The sequence below is a fragment of the Pollicipes pollicipes genome, unplaced genomic scaffold (genome assembly GCF_011947565.3).
Source record: "Pollicipes pollicipes isolate AB1234 unplaced genomic scaffold, Ppol_2.1 Scaffold_7231;HRSCAF=8579_pilon_pilon_pilon, whole genome shotgun sequence".
Classification (NCBI taxonomy): domain Eukaryota; kingdom Metazoa; phylum Arthropoda; class Thecostraca; order Pollicipedomorpha; family Pollicipedidae; genus Pollicipes; species Pollicipes pollicipes.
The window spans coordinates 29,385,961-29,404,549 of record NW_023597034.1 but is presented as its reverse complement, the minus strand read 5'-3'; the positions used below and the strand labels follow the sequence as shown (position 1 = coordinate 29,404,549).

The 18,589-nt window shown below is 61.0% G+C and overlaps 1 protein-coding gene across 1 annotated transcript; it reads right to left on the bottom strand.

Annotated features, from left to right (window-relative positions):
* Positions 1-572: 572 nt before the first annotated feature.
* LOC119109962 (histone deacetylase 6) lies at positions 573-18,312 on the bottom strand. Its single transcript, XM_037233708.1, has 18 exons — positions 18,307-18,312; positions 17,806-17,972; positions 17,344-17,464; positions 16,875-16,972; positions 16,382-16,409; positions 16,242-16,264; positions 15,310-15,499; positions 14,778-14,837; positions 14,195-14,265; positions 13,340-13,581; positions 12,748-12,829; positions 12,071-12,344; positions 11,185-11,380; positions 10,158-10,597; positions 9,908-10,031; positions 9,432-9,622; positions 4,467-4,610; positions 573-3,624 (listed from the first exon to the last, which is right to left on the bottom strand). The coding sequence occupies exons 1-18, from the start codon at positions 18,310-18,312 to the stop codon at positions 3,433-3,435; spliced, it is 2,649 nt and encodes an 882-aa protein (XP_037089603.1). The 3' UTR covers positions 573-3,432.
* Between the last annotated feature and the right edge of the window lie 277 nt (positions 18,313-18,589).

The following is an 18,589-nucleotide window of genomic DNA, read 5'->3' as shown; positions in this document are numbered from 1 at the left end:
TCTGCGAAACCCCCTTGATGGGAGAAGTTTATCAGGCGAAAGGATGCCAAACACGCTGTGTCTCGGGCATCCTGCGGATGCGTGGCAGTGATCGCGTTGCCTCGGAGCATCTCGGCACGCCGCGGTGGCAGTGATCGCGTCGCCTCGGGGCATCTCGGCAGGCTGCGGTGGCGGTGATCGCTTCGCCTCGGGGCATCTCGGCAGGCCGCGGTGGCAGTGATCGTGTCGCCTCGGAGCATCTCGGCACGCCGCGGTGGCAGTAATCCCATCGCCTCGGGGCATCTCGGCAGGCCGCGGTTGCAGTAATCCCATCGCCTCGGGGCATCTCGGCAGGCCGCGGTGGCAGTGATCGCGTCGCCTCGGGGCATCCCGGCAGGCCGCGGTGGCAGTAATCCCATCGCCTCGGGCATCTCGGCAGGCCGCGGTGGCAGTGATCGCTTCGCCTCGGGGCATCTCGGCAGGCCGCGGTGGCAGTAATCCCATCGCCTCGGGGCATCTCGGCAGGCCGCGGTGGCTTTGGCGTATGCCACGCGAAGTTTCCCGGACGGAAATAAACTGCATGGAGTATGGCAGACAAGCAGAACTTTATTGGAAGGCAGAACAAACGAGAACCAGAAACATCCGTAATTGTCGGAAGAGCGTGCACCAAATCCCTGGAACGCCATGGCTCCGTAAGCGAGCCCCACTGACCGCACGCGACATAAGTACACGCCGAACGTTCGCGAGGGAAAGACGGCAGGATCGCGGTTTCGACGCGGAGGTAGAGATCAAGCAGCGCCCGTCGGCGGGCCCGCGATCGTCAGCAGCACAAGGCTTCGCGGTGACGCCAGTTACCGAGTTACAAGCGTTTGGTGCCGGAAAGCACCAATGTAAGTATGATCACATCGCACATATGTACACTGTTATAAATATGCACCTTACATATACCCACCCGTTGGCTGCCATGAGCTCGTCTCCAACGTCGCAAAAATGCTCAGGAGGACGGTTGGAAATTTGCTGATTAAGTACATAAGACGTAATGTTAATGTTGAGCTTCATAATACACTAAAACTTAAAATAACATGCATTCCTTCCCGAGTTGTTTTCAGCTCTAAGAGTAGCTTAGTACGCGGCGATCCCCCAAGAGCCGCCGACCACCAGACCGCTCCAGGTGGGACCCCGGGTCGCTGGACGGCTGCCAGCGCCAAACACCGCCAGTCGAGGGGTGTGTCTGTCGTGCGCAGGGCACCGGGCGGCGCCGACAACCGGCGGCCGGGGCGGCGCCGGCGCCCGCACACCGACCGGCCGGCCACCCCACCGGGCCGGTGGACAGACAGGTCAGACAGGGGTCTCGATGGACAGGGCTCACCAGATGGCCCCCCACGCCAGAAGGGCGGCTGCAGGCGGTAGATTGCGGTGTGATTAAAGCACTGAAATGCGTCCCTCCCATGTCACGAGTACACTTTACAGCCAACTAATTAGGCACGAGGAGGTTACAGCCAACTGCCTAGGCACGAGGCGAAAACGACGATAAGCCACTACCTTGGTCACTGCAATGTTACTGGTGGCCCGTGACCTTTGCACTACTTTCTGGTCCTGTCGGCAAACGCTGTTACAGGTGGCTTCATCTGACTTCGTCCATCAGAGCGCATTGATAGTGGTGTCTACTTCTATCATAGTGGTGTCTACTTCTGTCGCGTATAAGTATGGTCAATTTCAAGTAAGACCTTTTGCCGTGGTCTTCCAATGGACCGCCAATGTGCCAGCAAGCATTCGGTAATGCACTACGGTCAGACATGCGACATCTACGGCGCCCCGAGGCCGACGAGGGTCTACAAAACAACGGTTGTTAACTGTTTTCGTCAGTTGGTAAAACGCACGCCAGGAACTCAGTGCATGTGCGCATTATACATTTGTTATTAGTCCAATGTGACATGGAGTTATTAAGTACAATAGATGATAGCCTCAGTCAAACCAAAAAATAAAAAAATAGCTGATAACCCCGGTAAAAATGTCATTTTGATATATCCGACCGTTAGTGGTTACACCAGAGATGGCAAACATTTTTATCTACGCCAAAACGCACTTGGAATATATGCAGAGAACGGCCCGAAGGAATGCTTTCCTTCATGAACAAGACGAGTGACGAATTCAATGTCGGTTTCATTGAATTATCCTAACCGATCATACCAAAAAGTAAATAAATAATTGTAATAGACCACACCACAACTCGTCCTTCGTACGTGATCAAGCACAAAGGATCAGAGTCAGATCTTCCCCTCGGCTCCGGGTTTGGCAAAGATTTACCTCATGCTACTTAGTCTATCGGCTACGTGTCCTTAATGAAACTTCACAACCGCACAATCTACATGGCCTTCGAAAGGCACCGAGCGACCGAGTTGGAAGGACCGGGGCGATTCCGTCGCGGATCTGGAAGCGACCTCGAGTTTACATGACACTGTCCATCGCCAGGCCATGGAATGCCGACGAACTGGTTTACTGATGCGGCAGTATCCGGGAGGGAAGCTCAATAGTCTGATAGCCACGACTCCCATAGAAGCTCTGTTGCCACGACAGTTGTACAGGGCAGCAAATCAAAGGAAATCTCAAAGCTGCGACGTTTTACCAAAACGTCGGTCTGTCCAAACTATAAACAAAAGACACGGAACAGATTGCAGAATTTCGTTGCCTCGCCAAACTGCACTAGTGGTATTCCAAAACTGAAACGCTGCGATGCCGCGTTTTTAAACGCTTCTCGAAGTGAGGCGATCCAGTGGCCGGTCATCACATCTATGGTAAGGGAATGACTGACTACATCGCACGGACGCTGGACGTGGACTTTGTCATGCCCATGTCAATGAACGCCATCTTTATGGCCGCCGAGGTGGCATCTCAGCCGATGGAACGAATTAGGGAAGCAATATTTCACATGATAAAAGATGGCGACCACACAGGGTATACCCCAGGATGAGGACAGCGTGCGAAGAAATGTTGGTAGTCCTCGGGTGAGGCTTCATTTCACCACTGCACCGGGCCTCCACAATACTGGATAGTGACACAGATGTTTCGACGCAGGCTAGATACGTGGCTGAAAATTGTTGTTGGAGATTCCAAGATACCACATCTCCGTTCATGCCCTCAATCTGAAGACCTCTCGCACTCGTTCGCACGCTGCTCACACCACCACCACCCACAGCCGCCAGGATTAAGCGCACTTGGTACAGCCCACGTGACCGAGGCCGCGCCACCAGACTGCGCATCTCGCCCGTCCCGCGTCTGTCAGCCGCCGGCAGCCCGTCCCGCGTCTGTCAGCCGCCGGCAGCCCGTCCCGTGTCTGTCAGCCGCCGGCAGCCCGTCCCGCGCCGCCCCGTCTGTCAGCGGTCGGCAGCCCGTCCCGCGCCGGCCGGTCCGTCAGACCGGCGGCCCACTCCGCTCCCCCCGCCGGCCGGTCCGTCAGACCGGCATGTCCACGCCGAACTTGCTGCGGTGGGCCGAGCGTTTGGCGGCGATCAGGCGCTCGTGGTGCACGTACGCCTCGCAGACGTAGCACCAGACGGAGAGGTCGGCCAGGCTGAGCACCATGCAGTGGCCGCTGACGGCGCCGTGGTCGAGCATGTGGCAGGCGCGGTACCGGCCGCAGCACACCTGGGAGCGGAGCGGGCCGCCTCAGCGTCGACATGACACGGCCGCCACCAGGGAGAGGCCGACTCAGTGCGGCACAGCGGGGACACGTGCACGGCCGAGCCGCGGCGGCAGCGGGGGCCGAGCCGCCGAAAAGCACAGAGCACGCAACCGAAATACCGGGGCACAGCGGGAGCACACAACCTTAGGGGAACAGCAGACTATGTAGCAACAGTGCGGCCACAGGGACAAGCCGGCACGTGACACCAGGGGAGAAGATAACTGCATGACCACAAGGATACAAGGAGGGGAGGGGCGGAAGGCACAAGAGCGGAGGAACACTAACACTGCCGTGGGACCAAAGGTGCACGTGCTCATCGGGGTACACGATATAACAAAAAGCACTGAAGAAGCACATGACAGGCACATGATAGCACATGCAGTTTGGCAAAGAGTAATAGAAAGTGAAAATTGCTAAGTTTGACCACCGCTCCCGTAACGGATCGTTATTCATGAAAGCAACCACAGCTGCAGGGACTTCAATGCTATAATTACGAATATGATACAGGGACGATACAGCCAAAGGGACGCCACAGGGACGGCATAACGCCACAAGGACATGGCCAGAGCGATGAGGAATGTGCCTATCACATTTTGTACCAAAAATCAAGTTGTCGTTCTCATCCCGTAACAGCAGACCCAGTACACACATGATATCAGAAGGCACAGACCCCTATTTCTCTTACTCGCGGCCCAGGTGGACTGCGTTTCAGCCTGGTGGTGGCTGCGACAGCGGCTCCCTCACCTTCTGGCAGGCGAGCCCGCTCGTGCCCACCCGGCCGCGGCTCAGACCGCGCCGCCCTCACCTGGTAGCAGGTGAGGCAGACCCAGTTTTCCTGGAGGTCGCCGCACTCGCAGCACGGCTCGCTGGCGTCGATGCCGGCCGCCGGCAGCTCGCACACGGTGCTCAGGTGCGGGCAGCCCGGCAGCGGGATCACGGCGTACATGCCCTGCGGCGGGCCGGCACGTCAGCACCGCACCGCCCCGCGGCATCGTGACGTGACGTCCGAGCCTGGCGACGACGCGCCGCGCCCCTCGGCCGCGTGACCGTGCCGGTGCCGAGCACGCTCGACGACGGCAGGCTCACGGCACCGCGCAACCACACTGCTGAGCATGCGAAGAGTGGTATCGTTGGGACATTGCGACGCACTCAAGTCGCCTGCCTCTCGCCCGGGCAGGCAGAGGAGGCACCGCGGGGAAGGACGTGGGAAGACAAGACATACCGAAATCAACATCCGTTTCCTCGGTACGAATTGTTAAAACATGAGAACTTTCCCGAATATGACGACATTACGGGCATTCCTGAAAACATCACGCACTCAACCAATGACGTCACCGCCTGGTATGTACTATGAATGGAATTGTTTTCTACCCGTATGGGCGATGCAACATTGTGTAGTGGTTCGTAGTTTAATATTAAATGTCATACGCGTACACATAGGACTCATAAAGAGCCCGCCCTTCCCAGGCTGTAGGCGCTCACACGAATAATCGACCCTTCAAATGCTGCTTTGACGGAAAATCGTTTTCTCATTGAGAGGGCCGGCCGGCGCAGAAGCCATCCAGCCAGACTGACCGAAACCAGGCACAGCGCGATCAGCCTAGACTCCACGCATATTCAACGACGCCCCAATCCCAGCAGGTCTCACCGCCACGTCGCAGCGCCACAAAAGAGCTGCACAGCGCCGCGTTCCTGGTGCTCGTCTACTCGCGGCTCGATCGCCGGCGTAAGAGGGGAGCGAGCCCCAGCAGACACACACGGCCTCTGAATGTGCGGCACGTGTGGACTCGGACCGCCCGCCCGCCGTGAGGAGGGCACCGGGTCAGCCGGCGGCGGTCGATCACCAGCGGCGGATCAGCCGTGCACGCGGTCCACCAGCGGCCGCCGCACCTTGTATCGACCGAGCGGTCACCGACGGCCGGTGGGCGGCAGTCCTCCGCGGCCGGCGTCACCGACCGCGCGTGTCCACGCCGTCCGGCCGGTCAGCACCGGCCGCCCAGTCCGGTGTCGCCGCTGGGGCCCGCGCCGGACCGCCGTCAGGGGACGCGAGGCGGCGCGGCGGACGGGCCGGCGCCCCGCTCACACCGCGGCCGGCTCCCAGCGCGCAGCAGCCCGCAGCGCAGCATGGGGTGACGGCGCGGCGTACCCGGACACCTGCTGCCAGCGAGCCGGCCGCGGTCCCGGGCGGCGATGAGCCTCTCGGGCCCGTCCCTCGGCGACGGCGAGCCGTGTACGGTGACGCTGGCCTTCCTGCCGCTGAGCGGGCCGCGGAAACCTCAGCAGCTTGAAGTGCGCCAGGCAGCCGGCGACGCGCTACGGCTCGTCTTCAGCGGCGCCGCGCGGCCGCGCCAGCGCGTCACCTTCGTCTCGCTGCGCCGGCCGCCGCAGCCGTTCGCGCTGCAGGCGCAGCTGAGTGGCCTGCCGGTGGCGCGCGTCAACTGGTGCTGCGAGCGGCGGCGCGGGCCGGGCGAGCGGCTCGGCGGCGCCGCCAGCCCGCTGCTGCTGCTGGCCGTCAGCGGCGGCAGCGGCCGGTGCGCCCGCTGCCGCGCCGCCAGCGACCGGAGGCTGGCGAGCCAGCGGCGTCGCCTGCGTCGGCTCGACAGGCAGCTGCGCAGCGTGCTGCTGGCCGGACGGTTCGGCGCCGTCGCTGCCGCCACCGCCCCCGCGGCGGCGGCGGCGGAGGTGGCTGCGGAGGCGGCGGCGGAGGAGCCGGTCACGAGCCACGGGGCCGAGGCGGCCGAGGCCAGTGTGGAGGTGCCGGACACCCCGAGAGGAACAGACGAGTCACCGCCGAACGACGACGGCGAGACGAGCTCCGAGGCCGAGTCCGAGTCCGAGTCTGAGTCGGCGACCGACTCGATCCCGGAGCAGGACGAGCGCAGCGAGTCGGATGAGTCCGTACAGACCGACTGCGAGCAAGATGTGGCCTGATGCCGCACAGCGAGCCGGCAAAGACTGCCGGCCAAATGCGTTGCTTTCTCAACTGGCAGGCTGGCGATAGAGAAGCACGGAAGTCAAGATGTAACGGGGCAGCGACCTGAACTGCGGACAAGCTCACCGCTTTCTTCTATCGCATGGTAATGTCGTTATCTCCGCAGTCCTTTTACCGAGCGTTTTGGTACTTAAGTGCTGATGTGATCAGAACATCAAAATAAATGCATGCTTCGGAGTTCGCGTCCATCAAGTGTTATCCCACCGAGCTGTGAATCACCGGCTAAGGGAATGACACCTGCGCCGGCCTGTAATGGCAGTACATGTTCTGCAGCGGCACTGCCAGATCAACCGGAGCACCGCCTGCACCAGTCCAATGCTGTCCGGCTCGATGCGGCTAACCACGGTTGGCTGGTTGACATGACGTGTGGACACAATCTACGACCGTACCCATACAGAGAACTCTAAAAGCACGCGGCTATTTTCAGGGCTCTGTCAACTCTCCGTGAATCTTTCGGAACATGAAAAAGCACACACAAGAAAAAAGTTCGGGACATGAAAAGGCATATACATGTAACTGCAGGGCAGTATATGATTCAGCTTAATTTTCATAGCCATATGCTACCTTAAAACGTTGATGAAATTACAATGGGTCAATGAGCCCCGAGGTCGTAACATGTGCTCTTGCACATGGGCCCGAATATACACCTTTCGTCAAAAATAAGCGACCAGTTTCAAAGTCCACGAACTAAGAAAGCAGCTAGTTTTGAATGCGAAGTGGAAAGACATCGGAGAAGAGCCAAACCTCCACTTTGCGATGTTAAGCCTGTCTGCTTCTACGCTTTTAACTGGTCGCGGCTATTACGGGAGTAATACGCCAACGAAATAAACAACTGACCTTATCTCCGTTTTTGCCGCGCTTGCAGTGACGATAATCTCAATGACACCCACATGCTAGCAAAACAAACAGCTTAGTAACTTCAGCGGTGAGAACGCGTGATGGATAAAGTAACGACCCTGCGTGCTCATATTATTGCACATGCCAAGTTCAGCTAATCATAGGGCTATTCAAAGCACTTTACCCAAATAGGCCATCTCCAATTCCGTGGCCTGCATTACACACCTGTGTTTATTTAGTGAAAACTTCTCGACACACGGCTCCCTGCTCCCAAATTCCTGGCTCGTAAAATTTGGAACAATAAAATGGTCCGGCGCTATTTTGAAGGGATCTTGTGGCATGGAGATTTCGCTGATTCTTAGCCCCAATTATCGCCTAGACATGCAGCAAATTTGCATGACCAGTAGCGTAAGTCGGACGTGTCCTTATTAACCGCTATCGGATGAACAGATGTTTCTTTGGGACCAAGTTAGAGACCGTGATATCTTCACAGCTAAACTCAATCAATGTGAATGCGAATGGCAGTCAGTGTGATTTATCACCAGCGGGACAGCCTCCACGTCTTGCCGTCACGTTGGGAGAGTACACTAACATAAGCCGGGGATATTCTGAACACCAAGACGACTTTGACCACTCCACGTTCGCCCTCACGTCCAGCAAAACCGGGACATGTTTGCAATGCGACTAACACCTCCTGCATGTGCAATTAATGCATCCAGTTTTAAACCACTCGCCTTAATGACCCTCACTAGCACGCCACACGCAGTGAACCCGTACACCAATGACGCGATCTGACACGCTATGCAATGCCGGAATGACCAGCACTGCTATAACATTCTCCTTGCTTCCAAACACTCCTGCTGTGTGGCTATGCTACCATGCATAAACATTGAAGCCCTTCGACAGGGTGCAGTCAACATGATCTTTCAGACGGCTAATATAATAAACCTAAGGATTAGCAGTAATGAGGCCAAAATGCTGCCGATTAAGATCATGTACGTATAAAACACTGCACTTCCATATACGGAATTCGCGCAGCGTATCGTGCCGTTGAGTACGTCATGAAGCAGACGCACACCTAGGGGTGCGTGCGTGCGGTCCACCAACGGGTGGCACCGGCCAGTGACCACGGCGGTACACCGGCCAGACCCGGTCACAGGTCAGCCACCACGGCGGTACACCGACCAGACCCGGTCACTGGTCAGCCACCACGGCGGTACACCAACCAGACCCGGTCACAGGTCAGCCACCACGGCGGTACACTGACCAGACCCGGTCACTGGTCAGCCACCACGGCGGTACACCAACCGGACCCGGTCACTGGTCAGCTACCAAGGCGGTACACCGACCAGACCTGGTCACAGGTCAGCCACCACGGCGGTACACCGACCAGACCCGGTCACTGGTCAGCCACCACGGCGGTACACCGACCAGACCCGGTCACGTACTCACACCCAACCTGCTGCAATCCCAAAGGCATTTGCGAACAAACCGTCAGACAAATCCAAGCAGAACGACACCAGTTTTCGTTCCTCCTGCTCAGTCATTCGTGCACTCGTCACCCATTCACTCCACGGACATGAGGCACCGCGCCTCTCCACATCAAAAACATGCAGTTTGGAGCTGTGCCGTCAGGGCTCATATTACGCAAACTACGTACTTCGTCGGCCATGGTTCCGGTTAGGACGCAGGCCTGGGATCGCAGTTGGAAATTTGCCTGTTTGTTCAAGGGACTACGCTTGCTGTGTCGCAACACGCGCTTCTCATTCGGCACGCAAAGCTGCTTATTGTTCAAAAGCCACCTAGGTAAAGGGATCTAGCAATTTGCATTCGCTGACGGATTCATTACGGCTACAGCATGCAAAACAAAATGCGTGACACCATGTCCAGAAAACCTTTCCATGAAAGCGGGACGCCAGCGACATGCCGCATTCAGCTTACGTCCAGCTCCTGCTGCAGCAGAAGGCACTCGGCGATGGTCGCGCTCTCCGCCGCTGCCGCAGCCGCTGCCGCTGTCGCTCCCGCCACCAGCTCTTCACCGGGTGCCGAGCCGCCGGTGGCTCCCAGCTCCTCGCCGCCAGCGGCTTCTGGCTCCTCGCCGCCGGTGTCTCCCGGCTCCTCGCTGCCCGCCGCTCCGGTGCCCGCGCCGCCCGCGCCGCCCGCCGCCGCCGCAAACCGCGCCACCCCGCCACCGTCGCCGGCCGGCGCGGCCCACACCGCGGCCGGCGGCGACTGCGGTGTGGCAGCAGGCGGCGGCCCGCTCTCGGCCAGCGTCAGGCCGTCGAGCAGCGCAGAGACGTCGGGCGCGGCAGCCGCATCACCTCCAGCGGTCACCTCCGCCACCCACGCGGTCCGAGGCGGCGTCTTCAGCGGACACTGGGCGGCCTTCTCCGTCGGACCGTCTCGCTCTGCCTGACCTGCTCGCTCTGTGTGGCTGAGCCCTTCCGTCTGTCCGTCCAGCTCCGTCTGGCTCGACGGCTCGGCCGGGCCGGCCGCGGCGGCGTGCCGCTCCCGCACCAGCCTACGCACGGCGTCGAGCGGCTCGGCCGGCAGGCGACGCGGCGGCGCCACGGCCGGCCAGAACGGCCGCTGGCTGGCCGCCACGTCACGCAGCGTCTGCGCGGCGCTCGCGTTGGGCGCGGCCTGCGGCGCCAGCTGCACAGGCGCGTCGCCCAGCAGCGCGCGCACGCACATGGCCATGCTGTAGGCGACGCTGGTCAGGTTGTAGCCGCCCTCGAGCGCCACCACCAACCGGCCGCCGGCCAGCGCCGCCAGGTGGTGCGTCAGGTGGCCGTACACCTCTGGCGCCACGCCGTAACCGCCCAGCGGGTCGCCTCGCGCCGCGTCGAACCCGGCAGACACGAACACCAGCTCCGGCGCGAACTGGTACGCCACCGGCAGCACGACGGCCAGGAACGCGGCCAGGTACTCGGCACCAGCCATGCGCGCGCGGTTCCAGGGCACGTTCACGTTGAAGCCGCGCCCGGCCCCCTCGCCCACGCGGTCGTGGTCGCCGTCGTCCGACATCGGGAAGAAGAAGCCGTGGTCGTGCCGGTGCAGCGAGAGGTACAGCACGTCGCGGTCCTCGTAGAACATGTGCTGAATGCCTGCGGCGACCGGGCGAGCCACGACGGCGTAATTGCCATGCAATGATGGTGAGAAGACAACGGTGAAACTCGATCCAACCAGTGAAACGCATCACAAAACACAAAGCACTCAATCCAATTGCATATGGTCGAAGTCCCACAAACTGCGGCTGAACGATTGAGGGCCGTGCCATACAAAATCCTATGCTAAGTGTCCGCCGCACATCCATTCAGCTGACACGGTCAGAACACCAAATGCCGTGCCCAAACGTCATCCCTATCAATTGTGATCGTCATGATCCAGGTGCATCTACCGCATGCGTGCCGTACTCCGCTGGTTTCAAAGAAAAACTTGTCATCTGAGATTTATGAGTGTAGTTATTTTCCCCTTAATTTTGCTCCAGGCCTTGTGGCATTGACACGCGATTTGCAGGCGGGGTACATACCAAAAGCCATATCTATGGGAGTCCCTGATGACATGTACACCGACAAATGAGCTCGGCGCCTAGCGCACCAAACCTCCGATCCCAGCATTACCACCACAGCCCCGCTCTCCGCTCCGATCTCCCTCCCGTCGCCGACTGACGGGTGCGCCGCGCGGTCCTCACCGTTGCCGTGGTGGACGTCCCAGTCGACGACGAGCACGCGACTGAGGCCATGCGCGCGGCAGGCGTGGCGCGCCGCCACCGCCACGTTGTTGAACAGGCAGAAGCCGTGCGGGGTGTGCGGCTCGGCGTGGTGGCCGGGTGGCCGAACCACGCACGCGGCGGCGCCACCCTCGCCGGAGAGCACGCTATCCACCGCCTGTCGGAGAGGCCGGGACGCGGGTCAGCGGCGGCGGGGGCCGCCCGGCGTGGTGGCCGGGGGAGGGGGGGGGGGGGGGGGGGGGGCGCACCACGCACGCGGCAGCGCCACCCTCGCCGGAGAGCACGCTGTCCACCGCCTGCCGAAGCAGCCGGAGAGCAGCTCAGCGGCGGCGGCAGCGGGGACAGCGTGGTTACGCCCCACCGACCGTCGCCGGCGTATTCCACACGGATGACGACACTATCCAGCAGGCATTATGAGCCAATAACGAAAGCATGCCATAGCTATCTGAGTAATGGGCATGGGCACCTTCAATATGTAGACCCTCCAAGGTACAACATGACTAAGACCAGATACACTGGGAAGGCGTCGGCAACAAAGCTTAGAGGCAAAGGTCGTAACGCAACATCCCATCCCCGTACGTGGCTAGACGTCGGCCGCACCGCCGCTCCGATCCGATCCGATCCGATCCGACTCGACTCGACTCGACTCGACTCGACCCGACTCGACTCGACTCGACTCGACTCGACTCGACTCGACTCGACCTGACCCGATCCGACCCGACCCAGTCCGACCCGATCCGACCCGACCCAGTCCGGCCTGATCCGATCCGACCCGACCCGACCCGACCCGACCCGAGCCCGACCCGACCCGAGCCCGGCCCAACCCCGTCCGGAGCTCGGTCCGCACCTCCACCACGCAGCCGGCGGCCAGCAGGGCGCAGTCGTAGCTGTCGGGCGCCAGGTAGACCGAGTCGTACCGCTCCGCCTGGCGGTCCAGCTCGTCGGCCGGCTGGCCGGCCGTGTCGGCCATGGCCGCCAGGTGGGCCGGCTCGTGCACGGCCAGCAGCTGGTCCTCGGAGACGCGCCGCGGCTCGGCCGGCCGGTGGCAGCGGCCGTCCAGTCCCCAGTCAGCCAGCCGGCTCATCACGGCCGTCAGCCGCTCGGGACGCTCCGGGTGCTGCCTGAGGAGTGGGAGGGAGTTCAGAGCCGCGCGGTGGAGAGGCGGCGCGGACGCACGGCAACACGCACCACGCGACGCAGTGCACCGCTCAGGCTCAGCTGATTGTTGGTATATTCCAGCCCGCAGCTGCTGCACAGCACGTTGTGCGTCCAGCTTTCACGACACATACATGGGGAAATATTTCCCTGCCGTAGCTTTGTTATCCGTTGAGACTTTGTGGCATGCTAGCAGCTGAGGTTATCTCAGTTCACTTCTACTTGCTTCCCTATACCCGTCAGACCGCCGCCGTCAGCCAGGCCAAGTCTCCCCGACCGACCAGACCCGGTGTCCCGACTGCCGTCGGCCGGGCCGTCGCCATCGCTGCCGGCAGCGGCCCGGCCGCGCCACTGACGGCCGCCACTCACGGGTCGGAGGTGTTGCGGTGTCGCAGCATCTGCCGGTCGGTGGCCAGGTACACCCGGTGGGCGGGCGTCGGCGTCGGCGGCGCTGCAGCGGAGTGTACACCGTCATACCGGCAGACGACAGGCGGCAGATGACAGACGGCAGAGGACAGACGACAGACGACAGAGGGCGCTCGGCAGGATTATCCACACTCACGCGCCGCGTCAGGCAGCCGGGCCGAGTGACCAAGCCACATTCGCACACAACGACTCGCTGACTAAACACAGAACTGCTGCTGAAGCCAATATTCGGCGAAGCAAGCTCCTCGTCGGCAGAACTCTCGCTAGGACAGCCAAACACTAGGTGGGGTCGAAGGCCAGCTACAAAACAAACACTGCAAAATCTTCCCGAGCTCTTCTGCACCCCATACTACGGGTCATACTCTCTTGCAAGCAGTATCCCGAAAACCAAAACTTTGTGGCCCACGCCCGACCATCACGCCCTATGCAGTACAGTTATGCAAACAGGACAGTGGCCATATTCTCCGGACAGGCCCAGGGGCGAGGCAGGACAACATGCAGTGCTGCCACGGACGCCTGCCGCCGCACCACTCACCCAACAGCAGCCTGTTGAGCAGCTCGCCGTGGTCCTGTGCGCCAGCCTCCGGTTCGGCCTCCGATCCGGTCCCCAGTCCGGCCGGCAGGGCCGCGTCCGGCAAACGGCCGGCAGACGGCCAGTGGCAGTCCGGCATCTCCGCCGCCGCCGCCGCGTCCGCCGCCGAGAACGTCTCCAGGTGCGAGAAGCAGCGGAAGACGCTGTGGTGCGCGCACATCACGTCCAGGATGGTGGTCTCCAGGCTGCCGATGAGGGGGAGGGGCGGTCACCTTGGCGCCAGCCAGCGCCGGCCGGCCAGCGACACCGGAAACGACGCGACGAAACGAGGAGCCGCGCTCACGGTCCCAGCTCACGACAGGTGGACACACACCGCAGCCTGTACACGTACAGCACATCCAAATACTCAACTTGCATTATCAGGGACGTTTTCAATATTCAGGCGCTTCACATGCAGATCACGTCTGCACAACAGTTTAAATGAATTGACAGCCAAGGGTGCCGGGACATACCTTGGTAGTGCAGACAAAATGTCTGACTACAGGCATGACATGACCTGACAAACATAAAAAGTCGTGTTTTATTTTACTTATCTAGTCATTTAGTTCCGTTGCCAACACAAACAGCATGATTTAATTCTTACATGTTTCCAACGCAAGAGCAACGCAGATTCCATGCCCAAACGATCCCCCAACCGCCTCACAAGTCCTAAGTCTCCACTCTGCTGACCTGGGCGCGGGCGGGCCCAGGCCGGCGGCCAGCGGCGGCGGCCGGTCGCCCAGCAGCGCCCCCAGCGTGTGCGCCGCCGCCGGGGCCAGCGCCGGCAGACGGAGCTGGCCGGCCAGCACGGCCAGCAGCCGGCCGGCGGCCAGTGCTAGCAGGGCGTGGGTCAGGTGACCGAAACAGGCCGGCGTCACGCGCATACCGACCTGCAACACGGCGGACATGCCGGGGTGGCAGGCACAGTACCATGCAGTGCGGTGTCGTGGGCGTGCTGGGGTGGAAGGCATGGCGTGCTTGCAGCACATCGGACGCTGGCCAACGCGTCGTTCCGCACTGCAGAGAACACGGGCCCAACACGTCTGACTACAGAAGCAAGACCGCCTTACCCTACAGAAGAATGAAAAAATTATATTCTGGCATTACAAAATTATCTTTAATGAGATAATGACTGATGTTTTTGATCACTGATGATCAATGATTATGATAATTATGACTTTGACCGCTACCTCATGGCGCAGTTCATACAAAATGGCATGGCAAGCAGACACAACCGGGGGCACCGTCGAAGTACTGCCGGTTCATCGTGGCCAGCTTCTCGGCAGGGAAAGCGCCCACGCCCCACCCCTCCCCACCTACCCAGTGAGCCTCAAACAGCCAAACATGGCTGACTAACCCACCCACCAGGTGGATCTGAGACAGCCTGACGTGGCTGACCTACCTTGGGGTTGCCCAGAGCGGCTCCGAAGCCGGCGGACACGACCACCAGGTCAGGCGCGAACTGCAACAGACGGACACAGCGTCACACCGCACTGAACGGCGGAGAGGGTCCCGCCGCGTGACTCAGAATGTCTAGGCAACGCTTTACGCCCCCCCCCCCCCCCTCCCCAGGCCGGTGATAATCGTGTACCATCTATGGATTAGCCTCCGGACCAGGCGGTGGTCTTTGACAGGTTAGGCATTCGCACACGTTAGGCAAGGCATTCGAACACATTTGTGAACAGGAAAAAAATGAATGAGCCGCTGGATGTGGCCCAACTACCATTCACGCCGTTTAAATACGGCCAGTCCCATGCCTGCAAAGCGTATCTCATCCACATGTAACCTTCACACGCACTGCCAAGCAACGACTTGCTGCGTGCCCTCACACCTTCGCAACAAACAGCACAAACAAACACGGATACTTCCAAAAGAATCCTGCAGTAACTCGCAGCGTCTGTGGGCGTGCCAGTGATGGCGGCTGGTGGTCGCACCTCGTAGGCGGCTGGCAGCAGCAGCCGGTGCCAGACGGCCAGCAGCTCAGCGTCGCCCGCCGCCCCGTCCAGCGGCACGTTCCAGGTGAAGCCAGCGCCCTGGCCGGCGCCGGCGGCGTCGAAGTCGCCGTCAGCCGGCTGCCGCGGCGAGCCAGCCCCCTCCAGACGGTGGGTGGAGAAGACGAGCACTCTGCCGACCAGCCAGGAGGATCGCACTCAGTGGACGCCAGCGTGCTGGTAGTCCGACCGTCAGGCATCGCCTCAGGACACCGTACACCACTCAGCTCATGCCAATGTGGCCGAAATCGTCCGCGCCTATCAACCTGTGGCAGGGCCTGTCGCAGGCTGGCGACGCCTGGCGTCGCCAGCCACCACGCCACTCCGTCCGATCCCGAGCAACATGCGTAACGGGGTCGGGTGCCTCTTCCACAGGCAGCTCCCGCGCTCCGCCGTCAGCCGGCCGGACAGCGCCAGCCACTCGGCTCATGCGAATGTGACCGATCGCCTCGATCACATCTTAGTGTGATCACTGATTACACAAAGAGGACCCCACCACATAGCCATGCCAATGTACTGGAGGCAGGTTGTCACCTGTTACTTTAATACTTGCGTAATTTACGATCAATCTACAGACATAACCACACAGCAAGCCTGATTGACGTCAGTTTTTTTACATCTAGAATTTTACGAGGTAATTTACCAAAATAAGGCAAACCGCACTGTGTTTGGCACAACAGAGCACAAGGGACAGTACCGCCGCAATGGCTAGTGTCTCCACCTGTCGTGGATGACCTGTTAAAAGCACGCCACTTCGTCCGACCCCACGCAACATGCGTAACTGGGTGCCTCTTCCACAGGCGCACCCGGCGGCTCCCGCGCTCCGCCGTCAGCCGGCCGGACAGCGCCAGCCGGCCGCGGCGCGCGCCACCCACCTGTCGTCCTCGTAGAAGGCCCGCTGCGCGTCCGGTCGGTGGTGCGCGTCCCAGTCGAGCAGCAGCACGCGGCGCCCGCTGTCGGCGGCGCGCCGGGCGGCCAGCGCCGCTGGGTTCAGGCTCGCCTCGCCGCCGCCGCCGTCCGCTGCCGGGTCCGGCTCCGTCGGCCTGCCGCCGGCGCACGGTTCGTCACCGGCGGCCATGGCGCGGGTCGCTGGAGATACGGCGCGACGAGGCAGGGAACGGCCGCGACAGGCACGCGTGATGACACGACAAGTGTTTGAAATCGGCGTCAGGTTTGGACTGCAGATCGGGGAAGTTCCAGCAGTATGGCCTGGCGCGAAACTACATTTGACAACCGGGCAACGTCTCGTGTTACTTTTATTCGCATTGTCCTCGGTGTATAGCGTCAATGCGAACACATCAGGAGTTGTAAAATTACAAATTTGCGAAACTACTACTTGCAATTTTTGTATCATTGTTCAGAATGTCTGTACAAAACAAGTCCTTTTTCAACCTGCCGAGGTTAAAACCAATGTCACGATGTTCTTGGCGCAAGAGTTCCCACAGCGCAGTGAACTAAACAGACGATAGTCCGGTTTTCTTTCTCACACATGCGAGCATGTCTCTTACCCGACCATGACGAAGCCGTTCTGCAGCTTCCCCTCCAGGATCTGGTCGGTGAGCTCTATCGCTGAGCCGGCCGCCAGGGCGGCGCGGCAAAACGCGGCCTGGAGCACCAGTCACCACCCATCAGTTGCAGGCCCGCCCGGAGCAAGCGTCACGACTCAGGAGGGTCACTTCGCAGCGTCCACGTGGGTCCACGCGGGATAAATTTCCCACAGAATACAGGCAAACTGCGTCGCTGCCTCTGTAGAGTTCGCTCGATTGGAACACACGAACCGGATAGGAGTTCCCCACGCAGTGGAGGACCAAAGAGACCGAACCCACCTCAAGGGGTGGGGAGGGCGGGGGAGCACACCGCGGGAGCTCCGCCGCGGGTGAGCGGGTGCGGGGTAGTCGAGCGCTCTTGCCCTCCCAGTTCTGGCAGCCGAGCGTCCCTTCCCACCCGCATCTGGGCGGCACCACCGTCTGCCCTGACCTGGTCGCGCTGACGCCACATCTCCACGTGCTCGGCGCTGTGGCAGGTGAGCAGCTGCTCGTCGGTGGCCGGGCGGGCCGGCACGCGCGCGCACCGGTCCACCAGCCCCAGCTGGCGGCACCTGTCCAGGGCGACACGTCAGACGGCACGGCACGCATGGAGGGGAAACCAGGCCCGTCTGCGTACGGTAACGGTCAGCGCCGTCCGGCATACGGCGGCATGTGCAGCTTTGCAGAAATGCCAGCAGGACTGCAGCAGACAATATATCGCACTTAATGATAACGGTAGGGTGACAACACGAAAATATGGCCCACCAGTTTATACTGATATGCTTGAAGTCAACACTGTGATTATCCCGCTCCCACTTCCCCACGGAGGTGCCGTATAATGGCACGCGCCAGTGTTCTCCTCGTTTGCCGGCTGCTGCTGGTGCCAAGCAGAGCACTCCTCCTCCCCACCGACCTATCCCAGACGTCAGCCAGCTGGGTGGGCGAGGTCGGCCGGTTCGGCTGGTCGGGCGTGGTCGGCTCTGGCAGCCGTTCCTCCAACACCAGGCCGGTGGGGAGGCGCCCGACTGCCGCTGCCGCGTCACACTGCAGCACCAGCCACACACACAGCTCGCCACTTGGCTGATAAACACGGGTTTATACAACATTACAGTCAGAGCGCACGGAGACGTGCGTGCGTGCGATGGTGCTCTGACACAGACAACAGTCCAAGCTGGCGGCTGCGGCTGACCCGTCGTCCGTGCCTACCAGACGCCGCGACGGCACCCCTCACTGCCCCTCCACCACGCCAGACATTCCCACCAGTGTCACATAGTACCTGTGTGGCGCAGATGGGACGCCAAAGAGCAGCGGTACGAAATCCCTGCTCGAGAGAGGGTTCACCTCGTACACCTCGTATGTACTTCGGTGCCACGAGAGACAGCCATCTAGTGCAGTGTGAGAGACAGTAAATTACGCGCATGCGAAGAGCTCATTTATTTTGCTGTTGAGGTGTGGTGCATTCAGAAATCCCAGGTGTGTCGAGTGTGCCCTACGGCCACATTTGGCGACTGACCGGCGCCAGCGGGTCGTGCAGCTGCAGCTGCGGCTGTGGCTGCGGCTGTCGGCCGGCCGCCGCCGCCGCCGCCCGCTGCTGCTGGCGCAGCTGCTGCACGGAGAGACGCGGCTTGGCGGCGGCGGCGGCGGCGGTGCGCGGGCTCCGGCGCGGCGGGCCCTGACCGCCCCCTGTCGGCGTTCGT

Coding starts and splice junctions, on each gene's coding strand:
- LOC119109962 (XM_037233708.1), bottom strand. Junction 14,266..14,777: donor CCGCTCTGGGCAACCCCAAG/GTAGGTCAGCCA, acceptor GCCGTGTTGCAG/GTCGGTATGCGCGTGACGCC. Junction 13,582..14,194: donor CTAGCACTGGCCGCCGGCCG/GCTGCTGGCCGT, acceptor CCTCATCGGCAG/CCTGGAGACCACCATCCTGG.